General features: G+C 45.5%; 1 protein-coding gene across 2 annotated transcripts in view; it reads right to left on the reverse strand.

The window, feature by feature from the left end:
- The window catches only part of LOC144824622 (gamma-crystallin 1-like), a 164234-nt gene that overhangs the window by 57168 nt on the left and 87577 nt on the right, over positions 1–19489 (reverse strand). Inside the window, exon 2 of one of the 2 annotated variants that reach the window (XM_078683676.1) lies at positions 1798–1882. The exons of the other annotated variant lie outside the window; for it this stretch is intronic. Within the exon in view, the coding sequence (XP_078539802.1) occupies positions 1798–1848 (51 nt within the window). The 5' untranslated portion in view covers positions 1849–1882. The remainder of the gene's footprint in view (positions 1–1797; positions 1883–19489) is intronic. 2 annotated transcript variants of the gene reach the window in all.

Below are 19489 nucleotides of genomic sequence, written 5' to 3' on the forward strand. Positions count from 1 at the left end.
ATGGCTAAAAACTGCTCTTAGAACCTTGGGATGATGGGTACCAACCTGCTCATCTATCTACCCAAGGTGCATTGCCAATCAGCCTGACTTTGCGGTAGCTCCTGCTACGTTATTCTCCACAGTAGCAAATCCTCTTCAGGGGTCATTTACTCATGGAGTATCTAGCATCCTAGAACTCTCATTGGCTACAGTCTACTGCCTTGTCCCGCTGGAGAATTTGGACTTCTAAAAAAATAATGAGTCCAAATGCATTAATTTTCACAGTAACTTCCTCCAGCATTACCCTATGAAGACACCTCATCTTTGGACACTGCTTGCAGCCTTACACTGCTGAAATTTACCTGGTCAGAAGATTTTCTTTAGGTCTGAAGGTAAGTGCTGACTGGGCCTAATCCACTCCTTGAAACCAACACATGCTCCATTACGGTTGGCCATATTTTTTAGCTTTAACCTGGTCTGGTCTGACTAGAGGTCTGCGGTTGGCCCTTTGATCTATTAGGCAGGAGTTTATTCTAAAACTTAAAAAATTTATAACCCCGGTTCTACTGATTGGATTTTTTCTATTTTGGTGTCAAATAACGTATTACATTTTACTCTATGTTTCTAAATTAGTGTGATTTTTTTTCTTGTGTTGTATTTTTACTTTATTACGGTTTATGTGCTGCATAAATACTTTAGACAATGCCTTCGAGCTAAGCCTGGCTGTTTTTCGTGCCAAGCTAATCCTAATACTGGTCCCCATGACCCTTGCAATGCTTTATGGGCAGCGGATACAATAGTGCTCTATTGTTCAGGTTGAGAAAACCTTAACCAAGCTTTTGCAGCTCTAACAAAAGACAAAGAAAATTCATTACCTCCACTTTCGAGTGTCAAGGCTACTAAAATCCCTTAACAAGCTCCAGGAGGTTCAACTCCCATTTTAGTATCATCCTCACATGCTCTCCCGCATGCGACAGACATCCAGCATTCCTTATTATGTCACTCAGCTGTGCATGTTTTAATGTGTGTTCTCATTCTATCCTGGAACTTGGATGGTTTGTCAGCCAGGAGGTAGGTTGCACTGAACCACCCTGCTGTCCAGTCATGGTGCTGTGCTGTTGAATAAATCTACAGACTCCCAGAGTTTAATTTGTAATAATTGGCGATGAGCGGAGGAACACGCCTGTAATCCCTTTTCAAGCAGCACAGGAACGGTATGTTCCTGATCCCAGGAAAAGAATTGTGTTGTTTTGGAGCAGTTACAACAAATGAAGAGGAAAAAGATAGGAAAGAATTGCGGAGCTGCCGAAGAAAGAAGTTGCAGTGAACAGTTGGGGGGAAGTGTTTAATTGTACCAGTTTTGGCTACTGAGGGTGGATTTGCATACATTGGAGGACATCGCGCTTTGAGCATAATGGTAAGCGCAAAGCGAGTGTATTCATTTTAAAAGTAAATACCTGGGAAGGTGAGCTTTTGTCTTCACACGTTCGAAGAACAGAGGAACGCCATCCTCACCAGTATTTCCCTGTGCAGGCGAAGGCTTGCAATGCATTAATGTGTCAGTCACGCAACGCAGTGATGTCAGACGCGATGTGGCGACCATTTTGTGATTTGTACATGATGTTTACTGGCTCCATGGCAACACCAATTTAACACAATCGGTAACGGGATTAAACATCTCTACTAGAACCCGGCAGCTAGGACCGTCAGAAATCATAATTGGGCTCTCAAGTAAGTTTTATTCTACAGAAAACAAGTTGCTTGTCAAAGTTCGAGACATTATATGCATATTAATAGCAAATTCACTACATAACTTACCAGTGCCTCGCATAGGGTCAGCTTACAAGATGCAGTTTGATCCACCTGCATAAATTTTACAAAACAAAGGAGTACCCTCAGTTCCCTGGAGAAGGTAGAAGGAAACATTTCTCACTTACATGAGGGCTATTGATGGAGAACACATGGGGGCAGAAAGGAAAATATATATATTTTTGCATTGCTTGGGATCAGAAGGTCAAGTTATTTTTAGACCTTTGCCACAAGTCACAAATGTAGAGGGTGATGTTGATGCTAATGTATACAAGGAGGCCCAATGAAGGATGGAGCAAAGATTCAAACCAACCACAAATATTTCACTCAGTAGATTCAAATTCTACACCAGAGCACAAAATGAAAATGAATCCTTTGAGGAATTTTTAACAGCATTAAGGTCTCTAAGCATGCAGTGCAATTTAGGTAATATGTGTGATGTGATGATCAGATTATTGTTCACATTAGAAACAAACAAAAAAAAAAAGCAGGAACAACTGTGGGTAATGGGAGACCCAAAACTTTCAGAGGCTATTTCTACTGCAAAGGCGTTGGATCAGTCTGAGAAGTGAATGTACACAGTAAGAAACGTGAACAATAAAAAAGAGAAAAAGGGGAAAAAGTGTTTGCAGTCAAACGTTTGGGAGAACAACGCACCAAATCTTCAGTTTCAGGATCTAACATATGTCGTATGAGTAACAATGGGGGGTTGAGAAAATTTGACAGAGCTGATAAGGATGGAGCATGTTATAGATATGGTAGTAGAACACAAATGGCGTCTTATGGAGGATGTCGAGCATTAAATAGGGAATGTAGGAAATGTGGGAAAATAGGACATTTTGCCAGTGTATGCAAAGATCAAAGGAGAGGTGTGGTACAAACACGTGATGAAATATTCTGCACATCAGAAAGATGTGACAATACACATAAGTGTGAATGTGGTGCTGTGGGCAAGAATAAAAAAGGTTTTGTTGTGTTCATTATAGAGAATGTGTCAAATGTAAGTGACAAAGAAGGAGGGTTGATCAAGAAAGCCCCCATGAGCACAGTGGAAGTTGCTGGTGTGGAGTTGAAAGTCATGGCAGGCTCAGGAGCTCCATGGACCATAATTTCTAGGCAATATTATAAGGAAAATCTTATTATAAGGAAAATCTTATTGAAACATGTACCATGTACGGGTTCCCCAGCGGTATACAGCGCCAGGACACCACGTAACGAGGTAACAGTGCGCTTTACAAGTATACATACATTACATTACCACCTGATATTGTAGCAGAGAGTTTTGATGGCTATAAGATCAATATGGAGGGGTACTTCAATGTCTCACTACTTTTAAAAGCAGAGTTGAACAAGTCAAACTTTACTTTGCTGTTAAAGGAGTAAATGTCTTGGGATGGAGAGACCAATTGAAATTGGGAATCATTCTTAATCCCAGTTCCAAAGAACTCGTGCTGTTAGATGAAGTTGACTGGCTCAAAAAAGTGGCAGTTACAGGGTATGGTGACAAAGAGTTCTTTATCAAGGACAAGTGTAAGGAAGTTTTTACAGAGAAACTAGGTAGATTGAAGATTTACTTGCATAAGATCAAACTTAAAAGTAACACCATCCCAGTCAAGCAGGAACTAAGAGGGGTACCCATTAATGTCAGAGAGGAACTTAGAGATCTGCTCAATGAGTTAGTTAGTGAGGGCATCATAGAACCCATCAATTCCGCTGAATGGGTTTCGCCCATTGCTTTGGTTCACAAACCGGACCAAAAATGTAGTGTGTGTGGACCTTCAAGCTTTGAATTCTGAGATTATAGTTGATTGTCACCCTCTACCAAACATAAATGAAGTAGTGTCGATGTTGGAGGGAGCTAAAATATTTTCTGCGCTCGATTTAAGATCAGCCTATCACCAGCTTGAGTTGTCTGAAGACTCTAAGATGTCAACAGCGTTTATTACACTACAGGGTTTGTACCAGTGCACTAGAATGCCGTTTGGGTTAGCCTTGGCTGCCTTGGTATTCCAATGGGTAATGTTCAATATTTTCAGGGATGTTGACATATTTCTAAAATGTTTCCAGGATGATATTTACATTTTTTCACAGAATGAGGAAGAGCACATGAAGCATCTGATGGAAGTGTGAGACAGGTTGGAAAAAAATGGGTTGACCCTTTACAGCTCATAAATGCCAAATGTTTAAGGATACAGTTGAGTATTTAGGGCACACTTTGTCAGCTAATGGAGCTGTTCCGAAAAAATCCAATGTAGAAGGTATTGTCAATGCCCCTGCTCCCACCAACAAGGAACAACTGTTGTCATTTGATGGAATGAGTGAATGACACAGTAAGTTTGTTAGAAATTTTGCAACCAAAATTAAACCGTTGTGGGAGTTGTTGAGACATAAGGCATTATTTGAGTGGAAGAAGGGAAAGCAGAAGGTATTAGAAACCATCAAAGAAAACATTGCCAAGGCTCCCACCTTAAAACCGTTCTGCATAAATAAAGAATGTGTGAATACAGTAGATGCAAGTCTGTATTACATTGGCGAGGTGTTGTTGCAGAGATGTGGCAAGAGGAATGGAATGTAAGCTTTTCCTCCCACACTTCAAATTAGTTTGAACGTAGGTATGCTTTAATTGAAAAAGAGTTATTAGCTTGTGTAGGGGCAATTGAACACTATCGAAATTCTGTGTGGGGGAGCAAATTCATTCTAAGAACAGACAACAAACGTAAGGTAAATATTTTATCCCCAGGCTGAGGATGGAACTCCACTGAGCACATTGCAAGACTTGCATCCAAACTACAAGAGTATTTTTTCAAAACTGTGTTTGTGCCTGGCAAAAACAATGTGATGGCTGGTTTAATGTCATGCCATCCTTAGCAACAAAATGAATTTGAGGTTTTAGATACGTCTGATGTGGTTACTAGTATCCAAGATCTTGCTTCCGGCGATTTTGAAGAGATTTCAGAGGAAAGGTGGAATTGTGTGAGAAGGAAGACTTGTTATGGCAGACTATCAAACAGTACATCATGATTGGATGACCCAAGAAAAAGGATTTAAGTGCTGAAGTCATGCCCATGTTCAAGGTTGCCGATGAGTTGGATTTAGATGGAGAACTTATGTACAAAAGTGGGAAGTGCGTGCCACCCTCTGGGGTGTAAGAGTTGATCCTGAAGCTAGCACTTAAATCTCATCCGGGCATGTCTTCCATGAAAAGGTTAGTGATAATTTTTTTCTGGTGGCCGGGTATGGACCGCATGGTTGATCGCATGGTCAGAGAATGTGATGTATGCATGTCAAGTGAGAAGATGTTGAGGGTGAATACCCCCCTTTGAAAAGTGCAGAATGGCCTGATGAATCATTGAAGAAATGTGCATTTGACATTTCAGGTCCCTTCATGTGTTCGCCTTATGCATTGGTTCTTGTGGATTACCATTTAAAGTGTTGTAAACAAAGGGTTCAGGCAGATCAGGTCGACTACCCCTTTTCAAGGTTTGCCCGGCGTTAGCCTCTTCTCACCCAACTCACGATTATCAAATAAAGAGGCAGGCGCTGGAGACTGGAAGGCAGGAAACAGGAGTTTATTTCCGACGGAGCAGAACACATCAGATCAGACAACGAGGTATTGTTTCGAGGTGCTCTAACCGCATCTCTGAGGCCTGGCCTCTTATACACAGGTTTATGGCTTTATTACATTTATGACATCCGTGGTATTGCTTTGAAGTTCAAAAAGGCATCTTTGGAATCCCCGGTTCAGGCCCGTTCTCACACATATCTACAGTAGAGGTCCCCACCCAAATCACAGCATGATGGCTATCGCGCAGCTGGACATTCCGCTGGGAACAGGAATGTGGGCGATCGGTCCGATCTAGGGGGGTGAAGGCATTGATTAACCCCCGCTCCTTTGATGTGGGGCAAGGTCCTACTGTAGGGGGCAATAAACTGCATCTGCTGAGCTAAGTGATGGCCTGGGGTCAGGCCGGACAATCGGGCAGGGAGGAAGAGGTTATCAAAAGGGCCTGTTCTATGAATGAGATGAAAGAGTGAGGGGGGTGCAGCACGGGATGTGGCTCAGAGGCAGGGTTGCGCTGGAGGTGCGTTTATGACCCAAGCACGAAAGACCGGGGGCTGTCGGGGATGCTTGCGAGGCTGGGGAGTGAGGGAGAGAGAGAGAGATGCTGGCTATCGGGAGTGAGCAGAGAGGCCATGGCAATCAAAATGGTTGCTGCTTACGCGCACGTATGGATCTGAAAAGGACAAGATGGCGCCGATAATGTTTACGCTATAATCCAGATTTTAACAGTCCTCCCTTTTCAACATATCTAGCCAGCTTGTCAATTTATGTCTATCCCCATTATATTACGTATTTCGATATCATACAAAGCTTTCATACGTTCAGCTTCGAAAATCTGAGTCTTAGGGCACATGCAGTTAGCAATGAGTGAACACAAAGGTGGCAAGCATTGAATACCTAGGCAACACCCATACAGTACCACGACCGGTATCAATATAAATGTAAACAACCTCCATCCCCAGTCCTTCAGAGTACCCCAAAACCAGCTCCCAAGCGACCATCCTTCTTGCTCCTGGTGAACCTCTGAGGAAAGTCTGTGGAGGTGCTCGATTGCTTTGTAGACTGAGGGCGAGTTATCTGGCACGTAGGTGCAACAGCTGGATCCGATGATGCGGCATGCTCCTCCACGGTCAGCTAGAACCACATCTAGAACAAGGTGGTTCTAAAGAGCCACCAGGCGGACTGCCTGAAGCTCGGCCGTATTGTTAGTGAGGATGCCAGCCGTGATGTTCATGGTCGTTTCTACCGCCTGGGTCAGGTGTCGGATGGCGCGGCTGTTTGCCATTGGGCCCCACAGAGGAACCAGTCCCTTCACTGCATCCAGGAACTGTGCTCCGGTGGAGTCGGCTTGTTCAATGTCCCTTGCGCGCTTCTGCCGGTGATGGTTTGCCGGGGCCACGTATGTTGGAGGGAGAACGAAGGCGATGTAGCAAGTACCCCCCCAACTTTTTGGAAGCCAAGTGTAAGCTTTGGTGCCACAAACAAAGTACATATTCGGAGAAGCAACAAAGGAGGGGGTATCAATTGAGTCCAATGTTCTGGTGATGTGTCAGGAACTGCGACCCACCAGCTCTGTTCCCAGGCCTTCGAGGCACACGAGGCCCGTGACATTGATAACAGACAGAGCCACAGTCAGAGTGGCAGCAGTTCGTTTCCGTAGGTAGGAGAAGGTGGGTCTGGCTGGATTATGGAACACCTGCATTTCAACTCATTCCTTGGCAGGGATGTCCATCTGGAAGGAGGGACCAGAGGTCAAAGGACAAAAGGGAGCAGATGTTCTTCCGGTTTTGTTCAGCCAGAACCCATGGTAGAAGTGTGACACTGTTTGACCTGAAGTGGCGTTATCCTTGTAGCTCTCTTGCAAGAGAATCAACCAGGCAAGGCAGGAGCCGTGAACTGAGAAAGGGGAAGGGATGGAGTGTCCGGTGGCATGCGGGAGCAACCCGCAGATCCAACAGTTGGTGGCGTTGGCGGCAAGGTTGTGTTGGTGCAACAGTTGCACGAAGGAATTGTTCCAGAACTCCTTACGCCTTTCTCGGAGCTGAGGCGAAAGGGAGATTAGGTGATGCTCTTTCATAGTGGTTGGCTGTGCAGTGGTCAGCAATATCTGATGAGCGGGTGCGCTCTCTTCCACGATCCAGAAGGAAGTCATGAGGAGGAGGCAAAAGAGGAGGACAATGAAAAGGGCAATTGTCTTCGATTTGTGTATACTGTCAGTCTTTGGGTTCCGGTAGTGGGTATTTCCGGTTGCTTCCATCATCTTCTTATCTGGCGCTTCCATCATCTTCGAGGTGCTCGGTAGTGGGCAGAACCGCAGACTACGTTTAGCTTCTCTCCGGGTAACCCTTGGTTGTGTTTAGGCTACCGTTCTGAGATTCAACTCAGTCTGTGGTCTACTTAGCCGAAGCTCCCTCCTTTCGACGCAGGAAATACCCTTCCCTGGATGGCACAGTGGGATCAGAGATTTTTGCAAGTTCGAGTGCCTCGGTATCAGGATAACAGTTCAGTGATGGTCGGTCTTTGTTCAGCAGTTCTTCTTGGGTGCTGACATTTTCTGTCGTGGCCAGGGTCGAGGAGACCTTCTTACAGTGGTGTGCGTGCAGCCAGTGTCGTTTCCCCTCCACTCGAAGAGCCGTCCGGGTGGTGATCAGTACTTGCCAGGGGCCCGTCTACCGGGGTTCCAGACTCTTCGCCCGTTGGAAATTTCGGATCAGCACATAATCCCCCGGTTGGATATCGTGACCCGGACCCCTGGAAGCATCGGGGATGGCCTGCTGCACCTGCTGATGAATGACAGACAACGTTTTAGTCAATTTGGACAAGTAATCAGACAGTAGGACGTCCGGGACGTCGTGAATGGAGGTCGGTTTAGGGGCAGTCCAGAGGTTCATCGGTCGCCCAAATACAACCTCGTAGGGGGTCAAATGGTGCTTAGTGGGAGTGGAGCGCATCAATAGCAATGCCAGTGGGAGGGCATCTGGCCATTTAAGTCCTGTGGTGGCCACTATCTTCGACAGTTTTAGTTTCAGTGTGGCGTTGTGTCGCTCAACTAAGCCAGCAGATTGGGGGTGAAAAACTGCATGAAACCTCTGTTTTACACCCAACCCTTTCAAGATTAGTTGGATAACTTCGGCTATGAAGTGGGGGCCGTTGTCGCTCCATAGAATTCGACAAAAACCGTAGCGAGGGAAAAACTATTTCAGCAGTACCTTGGCAGTGGTCATGGCAGTGTTATCACGGGTTGGATAGGCTTCTACACATTTGCTGAAAGCACACACAATGACTAATACATACTTCAGGCTTTGGCATCTTTCTAGTTGGATGTAGTCCATCTGGAGGACCTCAAAAGGATGGTCGGGGACCCCAAACCCTCCCCGGGGTACCACAGTTCCTTTCCCAGGGTTGTGTTGCAGGCAGATAAGGCATTGCTGGACCAGGCGTCTGGCTGAGTCGGGGATTTTGTCGTTGTGCCAGACCTTGGAGATGAGTTCGATCATGGGGGCAGATCCTATGTGTGCAGGGGAGTGAGCCATAGTCAGTATGGGGATCAGGTATGAATTGGGTAGCAACCATTTGTTAGTGTCCTTTGTCCTCTAGCAGCCTTCATCGTCTTTCATTCCCACCCGTGTCCATTCAGTCAATTCGTGTGGTGAGCTGGCCATCTGGATGTCCCTAATCGTTTCCCTAGCGTCAGTCCATTTTTCTGCTTGTGACCTGGTCACATACATGCGTGTCGTCGTCCTATTCTCAGCTGTGGTTCGGGCGGTGATGTCGGCCAGCACGTTTCCCTGTCCGACTAAGTCTGTCACCTTCCTGTGTGCCTGGCATTTGATTACAGCTAATCGTTTGGGGAGGAGAACTGCTTCAATCAGGGCGGAGACTAGATCTCCGTGGAGGATGGGCGTGCCGTGGGACGTCAGGAATCCCCTTTCTCTCCACAAGAATCCAAAATGATGAACCACTCCGAAGGCGTACTGGCTGTCCGTGTAAATGTTTGCCGTAGTCCCTGTTGCTATAATACATGCTCGTGTGAGGGCAATCAGTTCTGCCGCCTGTGCGGATCGTTGCGTGATGCGGGCGGTTTCAACTACAGTTCGGGCTGTGGTAACTGCATAGGCAGCTGAGGTGGTGCCGTCGGGGAGTTTTATGCAAGAGCCGTCTACCCATAGCTCCCCGTCAGGGTCTGTGAAGGCGGTGTCTCGGAGGTCAACTCTACTCCTAGTCTGTTCGTATGTGAGGGTCACACAGTCATGAATAGGGGGAACATTTGGGTCGTTTTCGGGCAGAGGCAACAAGGTGGCTGGGTTCAGTGTGGTGCATCTTTTCAGCGTGATGTGGGGTGCAAGTAGAGTCAGTTCGTATCCGGTCAGTCGTGCGCTAGTCAGGTGTTGCGTCTTAGTCTGGTTTAGGAGGGTGTCAACAGCATGGGGCACCAATACCGTCAGGGAATTCGAGAGTATGATCCCCTCACTTTGTCGGACAGAGACAGCAGCGGCAGCTACGGCTCGAAGGCAGGCAGGCAAGGCTCTCGCTACGGGGTCAAGGGTGGCAGAGAAATAGGCACATGGTCGTTGCTTGGGGCCAATAGTTTGAGTCAGGACAGACAAAGCGCACCCCTCCCTTTCGTGGGTGTAGAGAGAGAAGGGTTTGGTGTAATCGGGGGTTCCTAGGACTGGTGCAGAACAAAGGGCGTCTCGAAGTTCTTTGAAGGAGGATTGGCATTCGGGGGTCCAAGGGAGTGGGAAGGGGGCATCTTTGGCTAGCAGAGAAAGTAGTGGCTTTACAATGAGGCTGAAATTTGGCAACCACTGCCGGCAGAAGGAGGTGAGGCCTACCAGGGAGCGGACTTGTTTCTGGGTCTTTGGGACAGGGGTGTCTAGAATGGCCTGGATTCGATCGGGTGTAAGCTTTCTCCCGTCTTTGGACAAGAGGTGGCCTAGGTAGGTGACCTGGGTTTGGCAGAATTGCAACTTCTTCTTGGAGACCTTGTGGCCATTTTCCGCAAGGAAGTGTAAGAGTTGGATGGTGGCTGTGACTGCAAGTGGAGTGGTGTCGGCCGCCAAAAGGATGTCATTGATGTACTGTATCAACACCACTCCCTCCGGTAGCTGAACGGCGTCCAGCTGCCTCTTGAGGGCCTGGCTATAGATGCTGGGACTTTCTGTGTAACCTTGGGGAGCTCTACAAAATCTATATGAGCGGGATTTTAACGTGAAGCCGAAAAGGTAGCGGCTGTCTGGGTGGATGGGGATGGAGAAGAAAGCGTTCTTGAGGTCTATTACAGTGAAGGTGGTGGCTGTGGAAGGAATCAGGGTCAGAATGGTGGCGATATCTGAGACCACGGGGTACTGAGGTACAACTACCTTGTTGACCTCTCGAAGGTCGATGATGAAGCGGTACGCTTTCTCATCTCCCTCGCCCTGCTTCTTCACAATGGGTAGGATAGGGCCGTTGCAAATATTGCTGACTACTTCCTCTACCACTCCTGCCTCTACCAGGGACTGGATTATCATTACCAATGCCTTCTCACCTTCGGGCGATATCCGATACTGTGGGAGTTTTGGGAGTATCGCATCTTGGCGAACAGTTATGCGCACGGGGTCGATCATCATTCGTCCTACATCAGCGTCAGTTTTAGCCCACAGATACAGAGGTAGAGAGTCAAGTAAGGATGCGTCAGCGTCGGAGATGGAGAACATGTGTCGTGCGGGATGAGGTCTGAGCAGAGTCGGGTTATCGTACAGAATGACTCGAACTCCGTCCTGTGAACACCTGATAGTAGCTCGGAAATGCTTCAGTAAGTCAAGTCCCATAATGGCATCGGGGGTGTTGGAGGAAAGCAGAAACGTCGTGTCAGTGGGGTTACTGTCCAAGTCGAAGGAGACCGGTGCGGATAAGGGGTTAGTGGAGGGCGTTCCATCAAAGCCTATTGATGTTATGTGTGAGCCAGACAAGGGTGCCCTTGGAATCAGTCGTTTAGATAACGCACTACGTGTCGCGCCAGTGTCTACTAGGAATGGAGATTTCGTACCTAGGACCTTAGCGGTGACATAAGGACCTTGCTGGTCAACATAGAGCTCGACTGGATCCTTTCCTTGCCCTTGGCAGTCCTATGCAAAGTCGCGGGCATTGTCGCAGTCAGACTGTTGGCACTGATTCTGCCGGGGACGGTTAAACGTGTTCGGTCTGCCAGGTCTGTCATTGTTGGTGTCGTGGGTGTGCCCTCGTCCCTGCCCTCTAGTCCTGGGGCCATTCGTCATGTCCCTCGTCTCTTTATTTTTAATCATTTCCAGAAGAACCGGACATTGAGACTTCCAATGGCCAAATCCTTTGCAAAACGCACACTGGTTCTCATCGAGGTCTGTTCGTGGAGCGCCGGGTGGGGGTGTGCGGTCTCTAGGGGGTGGATTTCTAGGGGCATTCGACTGGTAGTTTCCTCTATACTGTTCCCTTCCTGTCGTCACCCCTTGCAATTGAGCAATCATCACTCGTTCTTTCAAGTCCTTTTTCTTTTTCTCAGTCACCCTATCGTTCTCGTTCTTTTGGTGTTCGTAGTACTGAGCCATCTGAAGGATAGCTGCAGGTTTGGAGGCCCCCCAACTACTCTCGCTCGTCTGTAATTTCTGGGAGACCTCTTGCGATAGACCCTTTACGTAGTTTTGCATGAATAGGTGTTGTCCGGTTGCAGTGGTCATGTCTTGGCCACTGTAGTCGGAGAACACCGTCTCAAATCGGGAGAAGTATTCTGATACGTCTTCCTGGGGTTTCTGACGGCAAGCCGTGACTATCGACCAGTCTACCTTCTTCTCTGGGATCAATGTCTTTAGCTTCTGAACTATTTTGTCCGGGAGTTCCAGTGTGTCTTTTACAGGTTTCTTTCCGGGCTCTCGCTGTCTATCTAGTTCACTGAGTTGATTCCAGGTATGTCCGAACAGATCTGTGTGGTCGGTTTTCCGGATTTGCTTCCACACGTCAGCCGGCAGACATAACCCGAAAAACAAGTCAATGTCCGCTAGAGTCATTATTGTTGAACCCAAGGCTGTACCTAGTTCGGTATAAAATGCTGTCGGGTTCTTTCTTAAATCGGGCAGGGTTTGCCTAAAAGTTAAAATATCTTGCCGATCCCATGGTTGATAAACCCAGTTGTACACAACCCTCCCCTTCGCATCTGCGTGGTTGATATCGTCGTTTGTTCCCTGACCTCGCGGGGGAACCCAGTAGGGGGCGGCTTCTCTGATAGGCATCATAGTGTTGGCTACTTCTGATGAGGACCCAGTCGTTTCAGGGACTGTAATCTTAACTTCTGGTTTCTGTTCCGTGAGGTGGCGGAAGACCTCAAGCGTTTGCATGAAGAGGTCCGTCGTGTCGTGCTCAGCCTCGTCTCCAACATTGACTTTTCTATATAAAGCTGTCAGTTTTGCAGGACCCTGATTCTGATACCTATCCTCATATGTGTTCAGGGTGTGGTAGCTAAACCGTAAAATGAAATACCGTCTGTGGCTACCGGTATGTGAATTGTGCATATCTATTGTGTATTCTTCGCTCTCCTTCCGTTCTACCAGTGTCTTTACTATCTTGTCAATTCCCTCCCGCTCATCTTTGCTCAATCTATTCAGTCTGGCTGGTGGCTGCTTGCTAGTCTCGAGTTCATCTGATGTCATTACTAATGCGGCCGGTGCAGAGGCCGTGAGGGCTGGGGTACTAGCTCCAAGGTTATTCTCATTTGCACTTGGAGCTGGCTAGAGGTTGGGAGGGGGCATATGGGGGGGGCATGTAGATGATCGGAGGACCTAGCAGTAACTCATCGTTCGCCCGTTGTTTGGAGGGCAGCTCAGGGTAGAGCGTAGAGGGGGTCCTAACATGGCATTGACCTGCCGACTCAGATTCCTGCTTTTGTCTGCCCTCCTCTCTTTCTTTTATTTCTTCTTCTAGTTTCTTAGCGGTCAGATGGGCTGCCTTTCGTAACTCTTTTCCTATTCTTGCTTCTTCTCTTTTCTTTCGTTGCTCTGCTTCTTTGCGCCACATGCCGAAACTATCAAGCATAGTGGGCGTTGTTTTATTGTTACAAAGGGCTGTTTCCAGCACGCTTATTTTTGCGTCATCGAAGGATCCTATCAGTGGCCACTGACTTTCCTGATCCTTTTTAGTATATTTATGCCATAACTTACTATAAGCTATGACGACTAGTCCATATTTTAAAAACATATCCTTATTAGGGGTGCCCTCCAGAGGAGCCGGATGATCCACCTCTAATAAGCGGTCCGGGCTGAACCAACTACTGAACAATGGGGAGAAGATAGGCATGACGGGTTACAATGGGGACAAAAGTCTGCACTACCTATCCTTCACTACTTTGCGAAGACTAGACAGAATATTTCTATTCTACAGTATTCGCAAATAGGGAATACCCAAAGAGAGAACCAATTCCAAACAGTCAATGTTCAGGCAAACAGTCAATCAATCAAATAAGGAAAAATAGGCGCGACGGGTTACAACGGGGGCAAAAGCCTGCGCTACCTACCCTTTCACTGCTTACAAAGACTAGACAGAATATCTCTATTCCACATTATTTGTGAGCAGAGAATACCTCCAAAGAACCAATATCGAACAATCAATGTCCGTTCAATCAAACAATCAGTGGCGAGAAAGAAATAGACACGACGGGTTACAACGGGGGCAAAAGCCTGCATTACCTATTCTTCACTATCTGCAAAGGAGGACAGAATACGTTTATCCTTCTCCATTTGTAGATAGAGAATTCTCGAGAAAGCAATCCTCGAACAAACAATGTTCGGGCAAACAATCAATCAGTGGGGGAGAAAGATAGGCACGACGGATTACAACGGGGGCAAAGGCCTGCGTTACCTACCCTTCACTGCCTGCAAAGGAAGAGAGAATACTTTCTATTCCTCTCCGTTTGCAGACAGAGAATCTCCAAGAGAACCAACAATTCGGAGAGTAATACTAGTATTTTCCAATCAAGCAATCAAATATTTCACAGTTTGTCGTGTTACACGACCTTACCCGGACCGCATGGACAGTTTCCTGTCTTCCGATTCCAGCGCCCGATCGTCCTCTATCTTCTGTTGTGGCACTCCTGATGGTTCCCAGTCAGGACCGTAGATCACTCGAGAGAGGTCTGTTCGGAACCAGTGAAGTTCGGATGATCGGCTGCCAGACGAGGGTCTATCGGGCAGGTGCACTTCCCGATCGTTGCAGTCGTTCACTCCGTCGTCAGGACCTCTCCCACTGGATCCACGTGTCGCTGATGGGCCCCACGTTTGGGACGCCAATTGTAAACAAAGGGTTCAGGCAGATCAGGTCGACTACCCCTTTTCAAGGTTTGCCCGGCGTTAGCCGCTTCTCACCCAACTCACGATTATCAAATAAAGAGGCAGGCGCTGGAGACTGGAAGGCAGGAAACAGGAGTTTATTTCCGACGGAGCAGAACACATCAGATCAGACAACGAGGTATCGTTTCGAGGTGCTCTAACCGCATCTCTGAGGCCTGGCCTCTTATACACAGGTTTATGGCTTTATTACATTTATGACATCCGTGGTATTGCTTTGAAGTTCAAAAAGGCATCTTTGGAATCCCCGGTTCAGGCCCGTTCTCACACATATCTACAGTAGAGGTCCCCACCCAAATCACAGCATGATGGCTATCGCGCAGCTGGACATTCCGCTGGGAACAGGAATGTGGGCGATCGGTCGGATCTAGGGGGGTGAAGGCATTGATTAACCCCCGCTCCTTTGATGTGGGGCGAGGTCCTACTGTAGGGGGCAATAAACTGCATCTGCTGAGCTAAGTGATGGCCTGGGGTCAGGCCGGACAATCGGGCAGGGAGGAAGAGGTTATCAAAAGGGCCTGTTCTATGAATGAGATGAAAGAGTGAGGGGGGTTCAGCACGGGATGTGGCTCGGAGGCAGGGTCGCGCTGGAGGTGCGTTTATGACCCAAGCAGGAAAGACCGGGGGCTGTCGGGGATGCTTGCGAGGCTGGGGAGTGAGGGAGAGAGAGAGAGAGACGCTGGCTATCGGGAGTGGGCAGAGAGGCCATGGCAATCAAAATGGTTGCTGCTTACGCGCACGTATGGATCTGAAAAGGACAAGATGGCGCCGATAATGTTTACGCTATAATCCAGATTTTAACAGTGTCCGGAAGCAAAATTGATGTCACACACTACAACCAATATTGTGATGGAATTCTTCAAGGAAATGTTCGCTAGAGAGGGTTTTCCGTCCATCCTGGTTACAGATAATGGTGTGCAGCTCACTTCAACGGAGATGGTAGAATTTCTTAAGTGTTGTGATAATCAACATGTTACCACTTTGTTGTATGAACCACATGAGAATGGTCAAGTCGAGCGCTTTAACCCTGTGTTAAAAGGATTTATTTCTGATGTCATCAAGTTAGAAAGTGATTGGAAAAACCTACTAAGAGAAAGGTTGTGGTTGTATCGCATCACACCACACACAGTTACTGAGGTGAGTCCATTCAGACTTCTCAAATGCAGAGATCCTGCATCTAAATTGTGTTCATGGTGGTTCAAGGAGAAGTGTACAAGGGGAAGAGAGAATGAGAGTATGGTGAATGGTGCTGCAGAGAAGGTGAGAACTAAAACACATGATTTTAAGGTGGGGGACTGGGGGGAAATCAGAAAACCAGGTTTGATTATTAAGTGCTCGGAAAGATTTAGAAAGGCCATAAAAATCACAAAAGTGTTCGCTAACAGTGTTATCACCCAAGATTGCAGATTGTGGAAAATTAAACGTGTTGCAAGATGCCCTAACAGAACCTGCACTTTCAATGTTGATAATGAAGCTACAGAATACTCTTTGTTAAAGATTGGAGATTCTGTTAACAGGTATAACCATGAAATGGCCACAAGTGCACCTTCAGAAGCTAACAATGGGAGCGAGGGTACTGTTGCTTCTAGAGTCAAAGATTCATGTATAGACAACCTCCCAGAAGGTTGTCAGATTTTGTAAGCTAAGATTGTTTCCTTCTCTTTGTTTCCCCTTCACCATGGACTTCTTTTACATTTAATCTTCTTTTTCTTATATAATGTAACATCCTTGCATGCTCCCCCATGCGACAGTCATCCAGCATTTCTTATTATGTCACTCAACTGTGCATTTTTTAATGTGTGTTCTCATTCTATTCTGGAACTTGGCCAGGAGGTCAGTGGCACTAGACCATCCTGAAGTCCAATCATGTTGCTGTGCAGCTGAATAAATCTACATGAAAATCTACTACCAAGAGTTTAATTTGTAATACCCCGAATCTGCCAATTGGATTTTTGCTTTTTTGGTGTCAAATAATTTATTAAATGTTATTCTATGTTTCTAAATTTGTGTGGGATTTTTCTTGTTTAGTGTTTTTACTTGATTACGGTTTGTGTGCTGCATAAATACTTTAGACAATGCCTCCGAGTTAAGCCTGGCTGCTTTTTGTGCCAAGCTAATCCTAATTCTGGTCCTCATGACCCTTGCAATACTTTATGGGCAGCGGATACAATAGTGCTCTATTGTTTGAGTGAAGTAAACCTTAACCAAGCTTTTGCAGCTCTAACAAATGACAAAGAAAATTCAATATCTCCACTGTAGAGTGTCAATGCTACTACAATCCCTCAACAAGCTCCAGGAGCTTCAACTTTCATTTGTATCACTGACTCCCCTCATATCCGTCCCTAAAGGCAAGCCAGAGTCCTAGGTATACTCAGTGTCCTGCATGTGGGACTTTGACTTCCCTTAGTGTCAAACTCCTCCTTGTCTTGGTTTCTACCCGAGCTGGCTTTCTCTTACCTTCACTCTGAGGTGGAGACAAATTAGGGTAAAGATGAAAAGCATTATATAGACAATCTTAAAAAAGAGATTAGGTGATGAACATAAGGGTTGGTGGTTGGTCATATTGCAATGGAAGAGGGGTGGAGAAGACAGATGATTTGAATGACTGAGAGAGGTTGAAATGTATTACTGCCATAGAACACCCAAGTATAAATGGATACCTTATAAAATTAGTGAATCTTGCAGATGTTTTACTATAGCTATGTATTTTTGGTTTCATATTTTATTCACTCATAAATTACTTTTTACTTACTAAAACATACTCTGCCTTCACTCTCTGGCCTCTGCCCTCCTTCACGTCGTCCTTCCCTTTTCCTTTCCCTATACAGTTCCCCATCACCCCTTCTACTCTCACACTTCTCATTACTAACACAGCTGAGTATACCAAGCTAACATATTCGAAGGTTTTTTATGGTAAAGCTCAAATGTATATATTTTTTCCTTGGTTGTGTCATGATAATTTTGGAGGTAGACATTTGATGAATACTTAGAATTATGTACTGTGAATGGCTTTGTCTCAGCATGTTATGTCCATCTTTGAAACAATAGGTAATTCTTTGATTTTCATTGTTATTTGTCAATTGCTCATGCTCTTGAAGATTGATTTAAATAGTGTTATAGTATAATCTTTTTTGCATAAACAATGAACCTTTAAAAATTGTTTTATCACTTTAAATGCCTGTCAGTTGTCCATGCAAAGCATGCAATTCTCCAGAAAATTGTTGGTGCAAGCAGGACCAACAATTTTAACATCAAGAAAACACATTAAACTACAAAACTAAAATAGAAAAATAGAGAGTACTTTAATGAGCAAAATGGCACAGAGATCATTCAAACAAGAGTTATGATATTTTTAAAGTTTAAATCAAAAAGCACTTAGAAAGAGTGAATAGCAATTGAAAGACAACAGTTCATGGATGACCAAGGTGCAATATCAAATGTTTGTTTTGGTTTTTTTGACAGTTGTTTAGGTTCTCTCACAGTTCAATGGGAAACACAAAGTTTTTGTATTTTGGAAGCATCTTGAAGAAAATTATAAAAGATATGGGGCAGAATAAATTAGAATTGAACATGTAATGAGGCGTTCTATATGAGGAAACATTTTTGGTATTCGTTAAGATAAAGGTAAAAGGCAGGATATTACACTGGAAATGAGTGTCAAAATAAACATCCATTGTATCTCGACATTATCTCAGAAGAAGCCTTGTATATGTAAAAGATATGCTGGATGTAGTAAGATAAATGTCTTTGCCCAGCAAAATCTTAACATTTATTTGGTTTCTTTCATTATTCCTAAAAAAATTACAAGGAAGTCTGTGGGTTTTATATGTGATAAAATCAGATATGTGATATCATAAATCAACTATGTATAATAAAAAGATAGTTGAATAAATAAAAGCAATATGGATTACAGATTGGAGATTTAGGTTAATTAATTAGTTTTGGAAATTCTGGTTTACATCTCCCCAACAAATAGTGCTACAATGTTGAATACATACGGTTTCAGAAGTAAGCAATTATTAAATGTGATAAAGGAACCCAGTGTTAGTCAAAGGGAGAGATAGTCCTTACAACAGTGAAAAACGGCTCTAGGAGTTTTTCACTTCCAGGACATGTAAACCGCAAACAATACTTCCTACATTTTAAATACAATGCACCCTGCCAATGGGTCTTTAGGGCCTACCTAAGGGGTGACTTGAGTAATAAAAAGTAAGGTTTGAGCTTGGCCAAAGTTTAATTTTGCCAGGTAGGTCATGGCAGTAAAAAACTACAAATTACAGTGGCAAGCTTGAGACATGTTTGAAAAGGCTACTTTCATGGGTGACACACTGAGTGCTGCAGCCCACTAGTTGCATTTAATGTACAGGTCCTGGACTTCATTTAGTGGGGTCTAAAAGGTACATTAAATGTAACAATAAGGGTATATGTTATGTTATGTTATGTTAAGGGGGTGCTTATAAAGCGCACTGTCACCGAGAGTTTCATGGCGCTGATTGGGTGCTAAGAGGAACAGAGGGACTTTAGCTAGATTGTGGGAAGAGCCAGGTTTTTAGTGATTTGCGGAATTGGATGAGAGTGTTAGAAGTCCTAACTGGGAGAGGAAGGGAGTTCCAGAATTTGGGGCCAAGGTAGGCGAATCTCCGACCACCGGATCTGCAGAGTTTAATGGAAGGGACAACCAAGAGGTGTAAGTGTGATGATCTGAGGTTACGTGACGGGCAATAGGGCCGAATGAGGGATTTCAGGAAAGCGGGGCAAGAGCCAGAGAGAGACTTAAAAATAAGGCAGC

Source organism: Lissotriton helveticus, chromosome 3_1 (genome assembly GCF_964261635.1).
Source record: "Lissotriton helveticus chromosome 3_1, aLisHel1.1, whole genome shotgun sequence".
NCBI lineage: Eukaryota > Metazoa > Chordata > Amphibia > Caudata > Salamandridae > Lissotriton > Lissotriton helveticus.